Below are 16839 nucleotides of genomic sequence, written 5' to 3' on the forward strand. Positions count from 1 at the left end.
TCCTGGAAGAAGTGGGCCTTGTTCTGGGCTATAAAAGTCCTGGGTGAGGGGGGCTGGGTACAGTGGCTCACGCCTGTAATCCCAGCACTTTGGGAGGCTGAGGTGGGCAGATCACGAGGTCAAGAGATCGAGACCATCCTGGCCTACATGGTGAAACCCCATCTCTAGTAAAAATACAAAAATTAGCTGGGCGTGATGGTGAGTGCCTGTAATCCCAGCTACTCGGGAGGCAGAGGCAGGAGAATTGCTTGAACCTGGGAGGTGGAGGTTGCAGTGAGCCGAGATCTCTCCACTGCACTCCAGCCTGGCGACAGAGCGAGACTCTGTCTCAAAAAAAAAAAAAAACCAGGTTTGAGAAATGGGGAAGAGCCCCATGGCCCAGACCTGCTCTGACCTTAGTAGTAATGATACGGGGCAGATTTGGAGGTCAGTGAATGCACTCATCTGGGAGCCAAGCCGACTGTGAGGGTGGGGCAGGTCTTGGTGATGTCTGTGGCCTCGGCATGTAGCACAGACAGACACGGCCTGGATGAGCTTATGGGATAGAGCTTATGGGTAGAGCAGGGAAGACTGTGAGTGCCACAGGTTATGGCTACTGTCCCAGAGCAGGGGTGTGACCTGACAGTAGTGCTTTGGAAAAACCAATGAACCTGCAGAAAGATGAGAGCAGGGGCGGAGTCCAAGGCCGGGAAGTGGGTGAGAAGCCTTCTGCCATCCTCAGCTGAAGGCCTTCAAGGTTGTTGCAACCCTGTGCTCTTAGATCAAGGAAAGAGAATCAGAAGGAAGGAGGGGAAGAGTGAAAGAAAGGGGAAGAGAAGCCAGTGAACTCAGGGAGAAGTTTGTAACCAAAGGCCATTTCTTAGATCGGGAAGGGGTGGGGACAAGGGACAGGTCAGAATTGCTGCTGTCCTGCCTGGGGCTGGAGAGAGGGGTGCCCAGGAGCAAGATGGCAGATGGGTCTGGCCCTGGCCCTGGCAGAGCAGGGTCACTCGGCAGTTTTTCTTGTTGCTCCCCAAGAAAACCCCTGCGGAGTCAAGGGAGCACAACCGGGACTGCATCCTCCTCGACTTCTTTGACGACCACGACATCTGGCACTTCCTCTCCTCCATCGCCATGTTCGGGTCCTTCCTGGTAAGCGGGCCTCTCGGCCAAGCCGGGTGGGTGCGTGAAGGTAGCAGCTGCCTCCTTCTCTGTGGCTGATCTGGCGTCCACCCCCCAGGTGTTGCTGACACTGGATGACGACCTGGACACTGTGCAGCGGGACAAGATCTATGTCTTCTAGCAGGAGCTGGGCCCTTCGCTTCACCTCAGGGGGCCCTGAGCCCCTTTATGTCACAGACCGGGCACTCTGTCGTGCTGTGGCGATGAGTCCCAGCACCGCTGCCCAGCACTGGATGGCAGCAGGACAGCCAGGTCTAGCCTAGGCTTGGCCTGGGACAGTCATGGGGTGGCATGGAGCCTTGCAGCTGTCCTCTGCCAAGGAGGAGGCCTGCTCCCCTGGAACCCCCGGACATTGGCCAAATTGCTGCTTTCTTCTCAGTGTTGGGGCCTTCCATGGGCCCCCGTCCTTTGGCTCTCCATTTGTCCCTCTGCAAGAGGAAGGATGGAAGGAACACCCTCCCCATTTCATGCCTTGCATTTTGCCCGTCCTCCTCCCCACAATGCCCCAGCCTGGGACCTAAGGCCCCTTTTTCCTCCCATACTCCCGCTTCAGGGCCTAGTCTGGGGCCTGAATCTCTGTCCTGTATCAGGGCCCCAGTTCTCTTTGGGGCTGTCCCTGGCTGTCATCACTGCCCATTCCAGTCAGCCAGGATGGATGGGGGTATGAGATTTTGGGGGTTGGCCAGCTGGTGCCAGACTTTTGGTGCTAAGGCCTGCAAGGGGCCCGGGGCGGTGAGTACTGTCTTCCCTCTGACCTGTGCTCAGGGCTGGCTCTTTAGCAATGCGGTCAGCCCAATTTGAGAACAGCCTTCTGATTCAAGAGGCTGAGTTCAGAGGTCACCTCCTCGTCCCATCAGCCCCCAGACTGATGCCAGCACCAGGACTGGAGGGAGAAGCACCTCACCTCTTCCCTTCCTTCTTTCCAGGCCCTTAGTCCTGCCAAGCCCCAGCTGGGGGCCTTCCAGTGCCATTGACGCTGCCCAAGAATGTCCAGAGGCAAAGGAGGGACGGTACAGAGTTCAGCTCGTGCCGCCTCCACAGCCGCGGGCGCCCCAGTGCCTGCCTTAGAAAGGGGCTTCAGGAAGGGATGCGCTGTTTCCCTGTACGTGCTCAGTCCTAGCCTCGTTCTAGGACCCAGGGCTGGCTTCTGAGTTTCCGTCCAGTCTTCAGCCAAGTTCTGTTAGTCACGCACACACATGCCTACGAAACCTTGGAGTTTACACTGAGTTGCCCCAGCTCTGGGCGCCCTGGCCACCCTGGTCCTTGGAGCCCCTTCGTCCCACCTGGTCCGCTCCAGATGCCAAGGATGGGGGAGCTCAGGTGGGGCCTCTGCCTTGGGGATGGGAATGTGTTTTATTCTCCCCAACTTGTTTTTATAGCTCTGCGTGGGCTGGGAGATGAAGTGGGTCTGGATCTTTTCTCAGAGCGTTTCCATTCTATGGTTGCATTTCCGTTTTCTATGAATGAGTTTGCATTCAATAAACAACCAGACTCGGCTGTTGGCCCCCTTGTTTGCACTCCCTCTCTGGGTGGAGCTGTTGAGGATGAGGGGAGAGGCGAAGGGCCTCCATCTCCCCTTCCTTCAAGCCATGGCCCTACTGGGAACTGCAGTTCCTTGATTCTCCCATTTTTCCTGTCTCTCCAGCAACAGCATTAATTAAGTAAACACTTACCGGGGCACTGTGCTGGATAGAGGCTGGTTACTGAAAAAGCCTTTCCCACGCCATCCCCCCAGACACCCGTCCTTACCTCCCCAGGAACAGCAGTCTCTGCCCACCTGGCCCCGCCCACCAGACTGAGGCTCGCTTCACCTCTGACCCGAGTGCCCCCCAGCTCACCAGGCCACAGGCCCAGGCAGTGCTCCCTGATGGGGCGTTTGTAATCTGCTGAGCAAGCAGGCTGAGGCAGGAGGGTGATGGAAGCTGGGCAGGTTCCAAGAGGAGGGAGTTTTGATATGTCCCTGAAAGGTTCATTGAGACTTCAGTCAGCTAAGGAGGACACGATTTGGAGGCCAAGGAGTTTGGTGAATTCAGAACACAACCAGAGGTCTGCGGCGTCAGGGATGGAGGAGTGGGCTTTTTCCCCTTGCTGGGGCCCCGCTCCTCTTCCTGCTCTTCCCACAGGCGCCACTGGGAGGTGCTATGGCTGTGCCTCCCCTGGGCTCGAGCGCGTCTGGCTGCAGTGGGCAGAACTGCAGAGGTGGGTCTCTCCTCTGCCAGGCCTGGCAGCCCCCTCCTAGGGCCTTGTTTGGCTTGGGGTGGTGCCAGGTGTGGTGGCGTGTGTGTAGCGGACAGTGTTAGGTCCTCCCTACCAGGTGCCCTTGCAGGGGAGTGCCACAGCAGGCAGTCCAGGGACCCCACTGTTAGTCTCACCTTTTTTAACCTCCTGTCTCTCCCCAGGATCCCTGAAGCCAGGTACAAGCAAGATGGGAGTGGGTCATCTCCGTGGAGGGACAGAGGCTGGTCTGTTTTCCAGGCTGGTAGGGACTGTTACTAAAGGGAGGAAGGGATACCAGCCTCCTGAGTCTCCTGTTCCTGCGTTAGTGTCTCAGGCCCTGCCAGGCCTTAGAGACCCTCTTATTGACACTGCCCACTGGATGGGGACCAGAGTTGGACACAGCTTCTGCCGAACCCTCAAATCCCAGCCTAAAGCATGTAACTCAAGACCTACCTGAACTGAAAGCTCTTCTCAACCTGGGCAGTGTGGTACAATTGAAAGGGTGGGTCTGACCACCTCTCCTGCACCCATGGGAGTCGGCAGAGGTGCGCAGGATCTGCCACTCACCATTCACCATGTGGCCTTGAGGAAGATGCACTCGGGGCCTCAGTTTCCTCATCTGTAAAATGGGGATGTAATTACATCCTCACAATGTAGCTGTGAGTATTCACTGAGAGCACTGCAGAGGGCCTGGTGTGGAGTAGGTCCTCAGGAAAGGTTGGATCCATGTCCCATCAGAGCTAAAAGCCCCAGGAGGAGAGGGGGGCTGGTTTGTCCCCACAAACCCCTGGGATCCCCGGCTCCCCAGCCCCTTGCCCCTTTCTCCACCCAGACTCTATTGAACTCCCCCTCTTCTCAAACTCGGGGCCAGAAAGCAGTGAAGTAGGAGCAGCCGTAAGTCCGGGCAGGGTCCTGTCCATAAAAGGCTTTTCCCGGGCCGGCTCCCCGCCGGCAGCATGCCCCGCCCTGGCCCGCTCCATCTCCAAAGCATGCAGAGAATGTCTCGGCAGCCCCGGTAGACTGCTCCAACTTGGTGTCTTTCCCCAAATATGGAGCCTGTGTGGAGTCACTGGGGGAGCCGGGGGTGGGGAGGGGAGCCGGCTTCCTCCAGCAGGGAGGGGGCCGAGGAGCAAGCCAGCGGGGGAGGCTGACATCACCACAGCGGCAGCCCTTTAAACCCCTCACCCAGCCAGCGCCCCATCCTGTCTGTCCAAGCCCAGACACAAGTCTTCACTCCTTTCTGCGAGCCCTGAGGAAGCCCTGTGAGTGCACTGGCTGGGGCTTGGAGGGAAGTTGGGCTGGAGATGGACAGGAACAGTGGGTGCATTTCAGGCAGGCTCTCCTGAGGTCCCAGGCGCCAGCTCCTGGCTGGGGAAAAACTCACCTCTCAGTCTGCGTGGGGGCCCAAGCTCCAGGCAGAGTGGGCTGGATCGCTAGTGTCCTGGATCTCTCTCAGACTGGGCAGCCCTGGGCTCATTGTAATGCCTGGGATGACTTGGCTGGTGCAGAGGAATTGATGGTGGAAACCACCGGGGTGAGAGGGAGGCTCCCCATCTCAGTCAGCCGCATCCACAGGGTGTGCGTAAGGCTGCAGGCGCTGGCTGGTTAGGCCAAGGCTCTGCTGTCTGTCGCCCCTCTAGAACCTCCAAGGAGGTGAGGAGTGGGTGAATGCACCTGTGTTGGAGCACGGTGTCCCACTCTGGCGGGTCCCCAGGGCCTGAGCAGCAGCGATAGCCCTGCGACAATGTGAAGGGCCACAGAACTCTTGTATTCCACAGTCTGGGGCAGCAGAGTGTGGAGATGGGAGGCCTGTCCTTCCGACAAGCAGCCCCTTCCACTGTCTGACAGTGGGAGGTCACCCGCACTGTAGCAGAGGGGTGGGGGCGGGTACTGCCAAGGAGGAGCTTCGGAGTGATGGACAGGGCAGGCCTGGGACCCTTGGTCTCCTCCAAAGCGTAGTTTCCTTTCGAGGTACTATTCCAAAGGTAGCAGTGAGGATGGCGCGCATTTATGTACCCGGGCCACTCTGTTTGTCTGTGGAGTGGAGAGGAGCCACCCTCCTGCCCTCTCAGAGGTCCCGATGTGCTCACTCCTATTTGGGAAGAGAGAAGGGGCACAGCAGCCCTGCAGGGTCCCCTGGTTCTACTCGCGTTTCTGGGCTTCTGCTGGTAGGGGGTGGCACCTGCCCGTTTGCCCCGGACTTTCTTTCTCCACTGCCCACTTTCACCTCAGCTCAGGGGAGGGGCCCTGGCAGGAGCCACAGGGCAGGAGGGTCCAGGCCTGTCCATGCTGTCCTGGGAGTGTCTTGAGATGCCCCTGGGTGGGCTGCCCCATAGTCATCCTCCTCTCCCCTCCCCACTGGCTCGAAGGTGGGTCTGGGGAGGCTTCATCAGAGGACTCTAAAGGGTTTCTGGGGATTCTCCACCTTCAGACCCTGACCCAGGAGGAGGAAGGGGAAGGATGGTGGTGCTGGGTGGGAGTGGGGGTGGTGTGTGCTTCATCCTCCCTCTGACCAAAATCCAAATCTTATCTCTAGATCTGGGGGCTGCAGTGTTGTGTACCTGCCACCCTTAGCCTTGCTGCTTTGACCTGTACTGTCTGTTCTGATCCTCCTGAGACTGGAAGCTGGGGGTAGGGGACACACACTCTTTCCATCCGGTTCCTCAGGAGCCCAGCAGGGGTGCGGGAGGGGAAGGCAGGCATGAGGGCAGGTGGAGTGGGGGGCAGAAGCAGGGCCAGGGACAGAAGGTGGGTGCCTGTCTGGGATGGTGATGCAAAAGCTGAGACAGGCTGGGATGGATGGAGGCCAGGATGCAGGGCTACCGAAATCACCTGGTCCCAGCTGGCTTGGGGGTTTGGACCACAGTTCTTTGTGCAGGAGTCCTGGGGTGTTTGGGGAGCGGGGCTGGGACACTTAGGGTGAAAGGAGGGATTGGCTGTTTGTAGCTGAACAGTGGAACAGAGCACTGTCTCTGGGGTCTCTGGCATCACTGGCAGGGAGAGGGCTGGCTGGGCCAGAAGCCCACCTCATCCCCAGTGCTCAGAGAACTGGGTCCTCAGCGGTGGTCCTGTCCCCACTTTACACATAAGGAAATAGATGCAAGGAGGAGAGGGATGCCCAATGGCAGGCGCTTCGATGAGTCCATGTGAACGCTGCTGCGTGCTCAGGGAATGATGGTGAGAAAGGGGTGGAGGCTGGAGCGGGCAGCAAGGAACTGACATTTCTAGGTCAGTTTTTCACTCCTTGGTCAAAAGCAGGCTCTCTCCCTGGTCATTACCAGGAGCCTGGCTCTGGGCAGCAAAGAACTGACATTTCGAGGAGCTCTGCTAAGGGCTGGGCAATATGTGAGGGAGTTCACAGACACCGTCCCATTTTCACAGCCCTCTGAGGTCGATAACATAACCCCCACTTCACGGATGAGGAACTCGAGCCCAGAAAGGCTGTCAGCCCTGGGAAAGGAAGGGCAGGGCACTGGGCTGGGCAGCTGGCCTGGGACCGCTGGGGTGTGATAGTGTTCGCTCTGCTTCCCGCAGGTGGGGTGCTGGTGAGGAGGGGTCTCACCAGAGAGGGGGCCGGGAGAGCGTGCTCTTGCCTCCATCCTCAGACCAGTGTGTCCCTCCCAACCTCTGACCCTCTGAGGCCAGGAGATGGGTTCGGCTTCCTTTGGTGCCTCTTTTGGAAGTCTCTTCAGACAAACACTGGAGAGAAGGCACAGCACCCTAGGGTGACATTAGTGGCCAAGTCAGGTTCCTGTTCCTGTTCCCAGCCACCCCCATCCATCTGCCCAGGGACCTACCTGCCTGGCCTGCTCCTGCTGCCACCCCTCTCCATGAGTGGGACTCCTGAGCAGTGCCAGGCCCAGGCCCTCAGGGTGGCAGTTGCTGGATGGGGCCGGGCTTCCCATTCCCTGGCAGGCAGACTCTTGGCTCTGGAAGATCCCTGGGGGACTCTGACTTCTTGGTTACTCAGGCTACTCCTTAAGGGTAGCCTTATGAGACCATAAGGGCATGAGGGGAAGTCGATGGGTAGACCAGGTGTCTCTGGTTCCTCTGAGGAAATGCAGCTTCTTTGCCAAGAGCTCTTGGGCTTTGGTGGCTTCCTAGCCCTTGCCTGGGGTGGGCAAGTTTTAGTCTCTTCAGCTGCAGACCAGAAGCTGAGCTGACCTGAAAAGAGCTGCAGTTCTGGAGTTCCGGCTTCCAGGCCAGGGCCAGCTTCTGGGTGAGAGTGGGAGGTGATGGTTCCTCGAGGCAGAGGCAGTAAACCCTCACACCTGCTGCTGGACAAACGCCCCAGCTGGCTGTATTCTGTGCGGGCAATGTGGCTTCTGGAAGATATCTCCAGTGGCTCTGTGGCTGGTCTTGGCAAAGAATGTTCTAGACCAAGGGTTGTCAAACTACAGCTCATGGGCCAAATCCAGCCTGCTGTCTGCTTTTGTAAATAAAGTTTTATTGGAACAAAGCCATGTTCATTTGTTACATATTGTCTATGGCTGCTTTCCCACTGCAACAGCAGAGACCACATGGCCTGCAAAGCCTAAACTATGTTCTGTCTTGTCCTTTACAAAAACAGTTTACTGACCCCTGCTCTAGACCTCCAAAGACCTGGTATCCTGTTTCCTGGTGTTCAAGTTCAGAGAGGTGTCTGGACTAGGGGCTGAGCCTGGCCTGAATGGGCAGTGCTGTGACAAGTGTCTAGGATGGCTGGGTACCCTGCACAGAGCTAGAAGGCCGCCTGGCACAGGTGAAAGCAGAGCTGCTCCCTGATCCTCTGACCCTCTGCCCTTCCCTCCTCCACCCTGGCCTGCTTTAGCTCTCCCCAAACATGGCCAACAAGGGTCCTTCCTATGGCATGAGCCGCGAAGTGCAGTCCAAAATCGAGAAGAAGTACGACGAGGAGCTGGAGGAGCGGCTGGTGGAGTGGATCATAGTGCAGTGCGGCCCTGATGTGGGCCGCCCAGACCGTGGGCGCTTGGGCTTCCAGGTCTGGCTAAAGAATGGCGTGGTGAGTGGCACCCTGGGCTGGGGGGCTAGGGTGTGCCACCTTGTGAGTCCTGGACCAATCCCTGAGCTGAGTGCTAAGCTGCGTCCTATGCCCTATGCCTGGCAGATTCTGAGCAAGCTGGTGAACAGCCTGTACCCTGATGGCTCCAAGCCGGTGAAGGTGCCTGAGAACCCGCCCTCCATGGTCTTCAAGCAGATGGAGCAGGTGGCTCAGTTCCTGAAGGCGGCTGAGGACTATGGGGTCATCAAGACTGACATGTTCCAGACTGTTGATCTCTTTGAAGGTAGAGAGGAAGAAAGGGCTGGGGGAGGAGGTGGGCAGGAGGACAGGGTGCTGGGGCAGAGAGAGGGGATGACCAGAATATGCCACAACTAGGGGTGTGCTCGCCTGCACACAGCAGGGATGGGATATGCCGAGAATAACACGCCACGCTCACAGGGCCCACTGAGAGGCCTCCCTTGAATTGGGGACAGCTCTTGCCCCTGGTTTGGCCATTTTTTTGTGAGAGACGGGGGCAGGCCCTGGCTTGGAGTCTTGTTTATACGTTCTTGATATTCGTCTCCTCTCTCCTGTCTTCTCACAGGCAAAGACATGGCAGCAGTGCAGAGGACCCTAATGGCTTTGGGCAGCTTGGCAGTCACCAAGAATGATGGGCACTACCGTGGAGATCCCAACTGGTTTATGAAGTATGTGGCCCCCAGGGAGCTTGTGTCTCCACATGGGGTGGGAGACAGCTTGTGCTAAGGAGCTTGTGGGAAGGATTAGGGGAAGCAGATAGCCAAGAAGGGATGAAGTGGGGGTCTGAGATCGGGAATAACGGGTCCTTAATACTCCTTGACCCCTCCCTTTCCACCCTCCTGCGCTCAGTCTCCCTAGCCTATGAGGCAAGCTAGATTAGGGAAAAAACATGAAACAGGAAGGCAATGGGATCGGGCTAGGACCTAACAAGAGGGATCAGAAAACAGGTGGAAAACACACAGTTCTAGCAAGTCTTTATCCTGGTTCCTCCTTTTCTAGGAAAGCGCAGGAGCATAAGAGGGAATTCACAGAGAGCCAGCTGCAGGAGGGAAAGCATGTCATTGGCCTTCAGATGGGCACCAACAGAGGGGCCTCCCAGGCCGGCATGACAGGCTACGGACGACCTCGGCAGATCATCAGTTAGAGGGGAGAGGGCCAGCCCTGAGCCCTGCCCTCCCCAGCTCCCTGGCTACAGCCATCCCGCTTAGCCTGCCTCACCCACACCTGTGTGGTACCTTCAGCCCTGGCCAAGCTTTGAGGCTCTGTCACTGAGCAACGGTAACTGCACATGGGCAGCTCCTCCCTGTGTCCCCAGCCTCAGCCCAACTTCTTACCCGAAAGCATCACTGCCTTGGCCCCTCCCTCCTGGCTGCCCCCACCACCTCTACTGTCTCCTCCCTGGGCTAAGCAGGGGAGAAGCGGGCTAGGGGTAGCCTGGATGTGGGCTAAGTCCACTGTCCTCCTTGGCGGCAAAAGCCCATTGAAGAAGAACCAGCCCAGCCTGCCCCCTATCTTTTCCTGGAATATTTTTGGGGTTGGAACTCAAAAAAAAAAAAAAAAAAAAAAAAATACATCAATCTTTTCTCAGGCCTGGCTGGCAGAGTTTGATTTGCTCTGGTCACTTCTGTTAGGGTTCCAGATCTGAGCAGGGGACAGGCAGGCATCTCAGGCTTGTATGTGTTCCTGGCTGCCGTCCTCTGAAGGACCCTTCATGTGCCAAGATTCTGGGAGGGTCAGATTCTCTCAGAGGAAACAGGCCGTAGAAGAACAGGAGACCGAAGGGAAAAATCTCGGGGACCGAAGGGAAAAAGGAGCCACTCAGCAGTGTGCAGCGATTTTGGGGAGACAGAGGAAAGGAGAGATTGCAAGTGGCAGAATTGTTTGGAAGGTTTTTATTTTGGAAAAGCTGTGCAGAAAAAAATTCAAGAAAATGTTGCTGTGAGAAGAGAAAAACAAATCTTAAGCATTAAAAAAAAATTCAACCAACTAGCTCAGAAGAGGGGAGAAGGCCAAGGTTGAGAGAAGAGTCACAGCCTGTCAGGCAGATAGTTGGCCTCCGGCAGGAAGGCCATTTCCCTGAGCACTTGCAGAGGAAGACAGGGTGGTGGCAGGACTGGAGTGGCAGTGGCTCCCAAGGCTCTCTCCTCCAACACGCGCGTCTGCCATCTGCTCTGCAGTCCTGCCGCAGGATTCCCTAGTGAAGCAGCTCAGGCCTGGGGGAGCCGTGTGTATCCCAGCTGTGCCAGCAGCATCATACCAATCGTGGGGGCGGAGGTGAAGGAGCCAGGGGTTCATTCAAGGTTGGCTTCTGATCAGGCATCTTGGGAATGGATGATGGAGGTAGCCGCTTTCAGGACAGGCATGTCCAGGGGCTCCTCCCAGCCTCTACCCCAAAGTCCTCTTCCCAAGTGACCCCAGTGACGTTTCCATTGAGATGCGCTCCTGGCTATGGCAGGCATCTTCTTAACTCATGCGTGGGTGGGGGTCCCCCATGTGTGGGGAACCTAGGCAACCGGCTTGGCCCAAGAGAGATGAGGATGGAGGCCAACCCAAAGGGGGCACCAATCCCCTGTCCAACACCTTCTCACCGAAAGTTCCCGTTTGGCTGGAGGAAGACCCTGTGGCTCTGACCAGACTTCTCTGGCAGCAATCCTCTGCCATTTGTATCTTAAGAAGGCCCTCACCCTCTTTGAGTGGAGTCAGAGGATGCCTCAGATTCCACATGTAAGCATCAGGGCTGCTTTCTCTCAAGAGCTCCCTAATTTTGGGAAAGAAGAGCCTGTCCCACACTGTCAGGCCCTGAGGTCAGCAGATCTGCTCCTCCTTCCCGTGCAGTAGGTCGTCTCGGTGCTGATGAGGGCAGTCCAGGGTGCTCTTGTTCTGAGACAGGCTCCAGTCCCCTTGCTCCAGCAGGTCTGGGACAAGGAGGTCAGAGGTGGCGGAAAGGCCCCTGCTCTCTGTTTCCACTTCGTCTGGATCCTTGCTGCTGCAAAGTGGCACTGATTCTAGCTCTGTCCCTTCCTCCTTGGCTTTCCGGCTCCGATGGGGCCAGTGGCAGGGTCCACTCCTACAAACTTGGTTGGAAGCCACATTCCTCTGGCTCAAATATACTTCCAGCATGTAGTAAACGGTCCAGAAGACGGTGAAACAGCCTACCAGCACCAGGGTCTGGGGTCGAGGCAAGCACCTACGTGAGGCACTGTTTCCCGAAACCTACAAGCTTTCTCAGCCCAGGACAATGAGCTCAGAAAGTCTTTTTCCTTCTAGGGACTGCCTTTTTCACACAAACTCTTCCCCCTCCCCACCCCCGAACAAGACCTGTCCTATAAGAGTTAGGCTAGCAGGGTAGGAGCAATGCTATGAAACCACTGCTGGGACCCAGGTCTTCCCAGTCCTTTGCCACGCAGGTCACCCTGAGAAGCACACTAAGAACTCCATTCCCAAGACAGGACAGTCCCGTCTACCCGCAGCTTGAGTCTTGGCCCTAGTACCTTGAGGGTGTTGGGGGTGATGGTGTAACCATCTTCCTCAGGAATTTTCAGCCCCGGTGGGCAGGGCAGAGTGAAGTCATCATGCAGGTGTTTTCTACTCATGGCACTCTCTAGCAGGCTGTGGAGAAGAAAAGAGATGAGGATGCCCCACTGACTGTGGTGCCTATACCATCTGCCCTCACCCATCTTCCCCTCTTACAGCTGAAGACAGGGAAGCCTCACAGCAAAAAGCAGAGGCCCAGACTAAGTTCCCAGCCCAGGGCTCCATCTCCCGGCTTGAGGCTGGAGCTGGGAAACACAGCCGGGGTTCAGAGGGCGATGGGCTCCCTAGGCGGCCCTTCCCCTGTGAGTGGCCTTCCATCTGACACATGCAGCTTTACCCACCTTTGTCTGTCCCTGATGTCTACTGAACTCCACACAGAGCCATATAGGGTCAGCTGCCATTGCCGGAGGATGCCGACCTGGAATGACTCATCCCCTAGGGCAGCAAGGGGCAGCTCGTGAGCCACGCCCCTCTGTCAGCCATGCCAAACAGCAGAGGCCCTGCCCACCCTGCCACCCAAAGGGGCTCAGGCCACATGGTCTGCTCTAAGAGCTGCCTCACTCTGTCCCACTGACCCCAGGATCTGCAGAAGGGCCTCACTGGGTGCCCCTAGGGATGGAAAAGGTTGAAAGGTTGTACTCCAAAGCAGAGTCTTGCTTTTCTCTCCCATATTTTGGGGGTTCAGCTGGGATTCTGCTTGGAGAAAATGTCTTTCTACCAAATTAAAGCAAGCTTTGAAAACCACTGATCTAGTGAATACCTAACTTGACTGCAGGATGGGAGGGTTGAGCTCAATTTCCAGTCTATACGCTGACACTAAAGAGATTCAAAATTCATGGACATTGTGGCCTTCACTTATGGTGACCTTCCACAAGTCACCTCAAACCTCTGGGCCAGTTTAAAAAAAAAATGGTGAAATGAGTCCTGCCCTTACCTGCCTACCGGGGCTGGCCGAAGGATGCTTATACGTAAAAGGACTTGAAATGTGGTTTCAACAAGGACTTTTGTTGCTATTCTAGGAAAATGGGTGGGTCGCTCCTCCAGGGAATATGAGAGGCAGTATAAATGAACAGTGTCAGATAGCAATGCCCATTTCACGGATGGGGCACACTCTTGGCATCAACCCTCTTGGTCCAATGGCAACCCTATATATTGCACACGGGACACTTTCTGTGGGCACTCTGAGATGCAGAGGGACCAGATAACAAGCAGGAAAGGCAGGGCCTGGTGCGAGGGCACGAGGCTCACCGACATCCCTGACGACAAGCCTGTAGGTCCCTCGGGCTCTCTCCCCCCAGCATCGCACAGTGGAGAAGGTCCAGTCGTTGAAGCCGTTGGGATCCCTGAGGAAAGAACACAGCAGAAACAGGTGGAAGGCGTGGGCCAGAGAGCTGACCTTCCCCCAGCAACATTTTCTCCCTGTAGTAGCCATGGAAACTTGGGAGGGTGCCCCCAGGGGTTCTCAGGTGCCCCTTGCCCCTGGGGTCTCATGGAAGGAGGAACTTGTGTTAACGTGGTGTGGTGGAAAAAGCAAGCATGGAGTGTGCACAGGCTTGGAATCCCATGGGTCTAGGTTTATTCTTATTCTCTTGGGCACTTACTAGCTCCATGACTTGTTTCCTCTTTTTTTTTTTTTTTTAGAGACAGGGTCTCACTCTGTTACCCAAGCTGGAGTGCAGTGGCATGATCACAGCTCACTGCAGCCTTGACTTCCTGGGCTCAAGTGATCCTCCCACCGCAGTCTCCTGAGCAGCTGGGACTATAGGCATATACCACCACGCTCGGCTAATCTTTAAATTCTTTGTAGAGACGGTCTCACTTTGTTGCCCAAGCTGGTCTTGAACTCCTGGCTTCAAGTGATTCTCCTGCCTTGACCTCCCTAAGTGCTGGGATTACCGGTGTGAGGCACCACACCCGGCCAGTTTCCTCATTTGTAAAAAGAGGTTACAAAATCTAATCTACAGGGTTCTTAGAAGGATTAGAGAACGTGTATGTGAGGTGCAGGGCCTAACACTTGAAGAAGGCATGTGATGAAAGGCTTCCAGCCGCCAGGGATAGCCAGTGCCACAGTAGTTTAGGACAGTGCCAGGATCCACTTCTCCCATTTCTTTTCCTTGGAAAGGCCCTTGCTGGAAAGGTTGCTCAGGCCTCGGGCGGGTGTACCTACAAGTCCATCCTGCAGGGGGCGCCGACGAGGGACATCATGCCGCTGGGGCAGAACAACTTCAGTTCCAAGCTGCCGCGCCCGGGGTGAGTGATGGAAACTGTCACTGCCACATGCTCCAAGGTCTTCAGCCCCGACATCTCCAGGTCCATCCTGCTGACTGTGGAAAGTCAGGCTGGGCAGCTGGGAAACCAGCCCACAACCACGCCTTCACTTCACCCCCATGTACACAAAGACACACGCTCACTGAAGCCACATACAAATGTCTACGGCAACCCTAACTGGGACCTCGCCTATACTAGTAAATAGAATGGAGTTGCTGCTCTCAAATTTACAACATAGCTTCGAGTCTAGTTGGGAAGACAGCACATACCCAAGACACAATATAAGAATCCAGTAGAGCAACTTCAGTCATTCATACATCCAAAAAATTATTTACTGGATACCTCCTACATTTCGGGCACTGTACTAGATGCTGGGAATATAAAGATTCTTATCTTTAGGCGTGGTCCCTGTCTTCTACCTGCAAGTGGAAAATGATATGGTATGGGAAACATACATAATTGATAAGGGAAGAGAAATAAGTCTGATGGTTTTAAGCACACAGCAGTGAGATGCGCTGAAGGAAATGAATACAGATTGGTAGAGACGGTTGATAGGGGGCATTGTAGGCAGTGGAAAAGGCGTGAACAAAAATGGGTGAAAATGCACACATCTCACTGAAGACTATGCACAATTATTTTTTTTAAATGCTGGTGGATAAATTTCATGCAAATTATGTGAGTGAAAAAAACAATCTCAAAAGAAGCATGTAGCCGGGTGTGGTGGTGTGCATCTGTGGTCCCAGGTACCCAGGAGGGTTAAGTGGGAGGATTGCTTGAGCCTGGGAGGTGGAGGCTGCAGTGAGCCATGCTCATGCCACTACACTCCAGCCTGGGTGACAGAACAAGACTCTCTCTCAAAAAAAAAAAAAAAGAAAAGAAAGAAAGAAAAAGAAAAATGATGCATAGTGCACAATTCCATTTACATGACGTTCATTGAAATAACATACCTGCAGAGATAAATAAAAGATAAATGGGTGCCAAGGGCCAGGGATACAGGGAGGGGATGGGTGTCGCCAGAAAGGGGTAACACAAGGGAGTCTTGTGATAATGGAATTGTACTGGATCTTGTTTGTGGTGGTAGTTATGCAAGGCTACATGTGATAAAATTGCATACAGCTACACACACGCAAACACAAATATTGACAGCATGTATATCTGGTGAACACTGAATAAGCACTATGAGTTGTACCAATGTCTATTTCTTGGTTTTGATAGTATACTTTAATTGTGTGAAACATTAAGATTGGGAGAAGGGTGCATGGGACTTCCCTTGTACATTTCTTTGCAACCTCCTGTAAATCTACAATTATTAAAAAAAAAAAATCTACTGAAGTGGAAGACTCAACTGGGGACTATTAAGAAATTAGGTTGCAATGAGGACAATTTTTTTTAAAGCACCCTTTCTTCCATTAATTTATTCCAGGCCAGGCATGGTGGCTCACTCCCGTAATCCCAGTACTTTGGGAGGCTGAAGCAGGAGGATCGCTTCACCCTGGGAGACATCATCTCTACTAAAAATTTAAAAAATAGCTGGATATAGTGGTAAGCACCTGTGGTCCCAGCTACTCAGGAGGTTGAGGGTAGGAGGATGACTTGTTGAGGAGGTTGAGGCTGCAGTGAACCGTGATTGTGCCTCTACACACACTAGCCTGGGCAACAGAGTGAGATCCTGTCTCAAAAAAAAAAATTATTCCAATATGCCATGCAGAGTGCAATACCTTCATTTTACAGACATAGCAGCTCAGAGAGGTACTGAAAGTAGGTGCTGGGTAACCTAGGATGGGATGGGAAGGGCTTTAAAGATTTTTATTTTAAATAAGCAACTGAGACCTATTATAGATGACTGAGCAAGGACAGAGTTGGTTTTTTGTTTGTTTGTTTTGGTTTTTGTTTTTTTGTGATGGAGTCTAACTCTGTTACCCAGGCTGGAGGGCAGTGGTGTGATCTCGGCTCACTGCAACCTCTGCCTCCTGGGTTCAAGCGATTCTTCTGCCTCAGCCTCTTGAGTAGCTGGGATTACAGGCACCTGCCACCACGCCCAGCCAATTTTTGCATTTTTAGTAGAGATGGGGTTTCACTGTGTTGGCCAGGCTGGTCTTGAACTCTAATCTTGTGATCCGCACCCACCCCCCGGCCTCCCAAAGTGCTGGGATTACATGCTTGAGCCACTGCGCCCAGCCAGGACAGAGTTTTTTTTTTAAAAAAAGTACTGAAAGAAGGCTACTCTAATAGCTCTGGGTAGGATGAACTAGAGACAGGAAGAGACAGATGGCAGAAGACCAGCTAACATGCCACCGCCTCTTTCTAGGGAGGTGGCTTGTGTGTGGGTAACAGAGACTGGGGAGAAGGAGGAAAGGAAAGGCTCCAGGCTTTCTATGACACCACTTTCTGTCCTTCCTAGTCCCTGTCCTTACTGACCTTCTGCTCAGTCCCCCTCTCACTGCACTCACTGAAGAGTGCCACCTCCCATTATCCACCAGGACACCAGTGTCAGAACTTCACAGTGCTTTACTACCTCCTTAACTCTAGACCTTTATCCGTGCTGTGCTGGCCACCCACATTCCAGCCGTACTCTGGATGTGTCTTTATTGGAGGCTGCTTCCTTTTTGAATGGTTTAGTTACGTTCATTGTGGATTTT

General features: G+C 54.6%; 3 protein-coding genes across 8 annotated transcripts in view; 2 read left to right on the forward strand and 1 right to left on the reverse strand.

The window, feature by feature from the left end:
* Window positions 1-2655, forward strand: part of SIDT2 (SID1 transmembrane family, member 2) — a 19088-nt gene extending 16433 nt beyond the window's left edge. For 2 of the 3 annotated variants that reach the window (XM_011981969.1, XM_011981987.1), the window contains 2 exons: window positions 1018-1131; window positions 1220-2655. In XM_011981969.1, coding sequence (XP_011837359.1) covers window positions 1018-1131; window positions 1220-1282 — 177 coding nt within the window. In that variant the 3' untranslated portion in view covers window positions 1283-2655. Of the gene's footprint in view, window positions 1-1017 lie in introns of all 3 variants that reach the window. The other variant, XM_011981978.1, reaches the window with a different exon arrangement.
* Window positions 2656-4375: 1720 nt separating this feature from the next.
* Window positions 4376-9987, forward strand: TAGLN (transgelin). Of its 4 annotated transcripts, none has more exons than XM_011981938.1 (5): window positions 4376-4640; window positions 8189-8380; window positions 8486-8663; window positions 8964-9066; window positions 9398-9987. In XM_011981938.1, the coding sequence occupies exons 2-5, from the start codon at window positions 8201-8203 to the stop codon at window positions 9540-9542; spliced, it is 606 nt and encodes a 201-aa protein (XP_011837328.1). In that variant the 5' UTR covers window positions 4376-4640; window positions 8189-8200; the 3' UTR covers window positions 9543-9987. The 4 variants fall into 4 exon arrangements, with proteins under 4 accessions (XP_011837328.1, XP_011837332.1, XP_011837341.1 ...); XM_011981942.1 differs by having other exon boundaries at window positions 4532-5031; window positions 9398-9986; XM_011981951.1 differs by lacking the exon at window positions 4376-4640 and adding an exon at window positions 6459-7120 and having other exon boundaries at window positions 9398-9986.
* Window positions 9988-10275: 288 nt separating this feature from the next.
* LOC105541062 (proprotein convertase subtilisin/kexin type 7-like) lies at window positions 10276-14901 on the reverse strand. The gene is made up of 5 exons (XM_011981927.1): window positions 14100-14901; window positions 13181-13275; window positions 12274-12367; window positions 11890-12007; window positions 10276-11566 (listed from the first exon to the last, which is right to left on the reverse strand). The coding sequence occupies exons 1-5, from the start codon at window positions 14246-14248 to the stop codon at window positions 11204-11206; spliced, it is 819 nt and encodes a 272-aa protein (XP_011837317.1). The 5' UTR covers window positions 14249-14901; the 3' UTR covers window positions 10276-11203.
* Between the last annotated feature and the right edge of the window lie 1938 nt (window positions 14902-16839).

Source organism: Mandrillus leucophaeus, unplaced genomic scaffold (assembly GCF_000951045.1).
Source record: "Mandrillus leucophaeus isolate KB7577 unplaced genomic scaffold, Mleu.le_1.0 Scaffold1052, whole genome shotgun sequence".
Lineage (NCBI taxonomy): Eukaryota > Metazoa > Chordata > Mammalia > Primates > Cercopithecidae > Mandrillus > Mandrillus leucophaeus.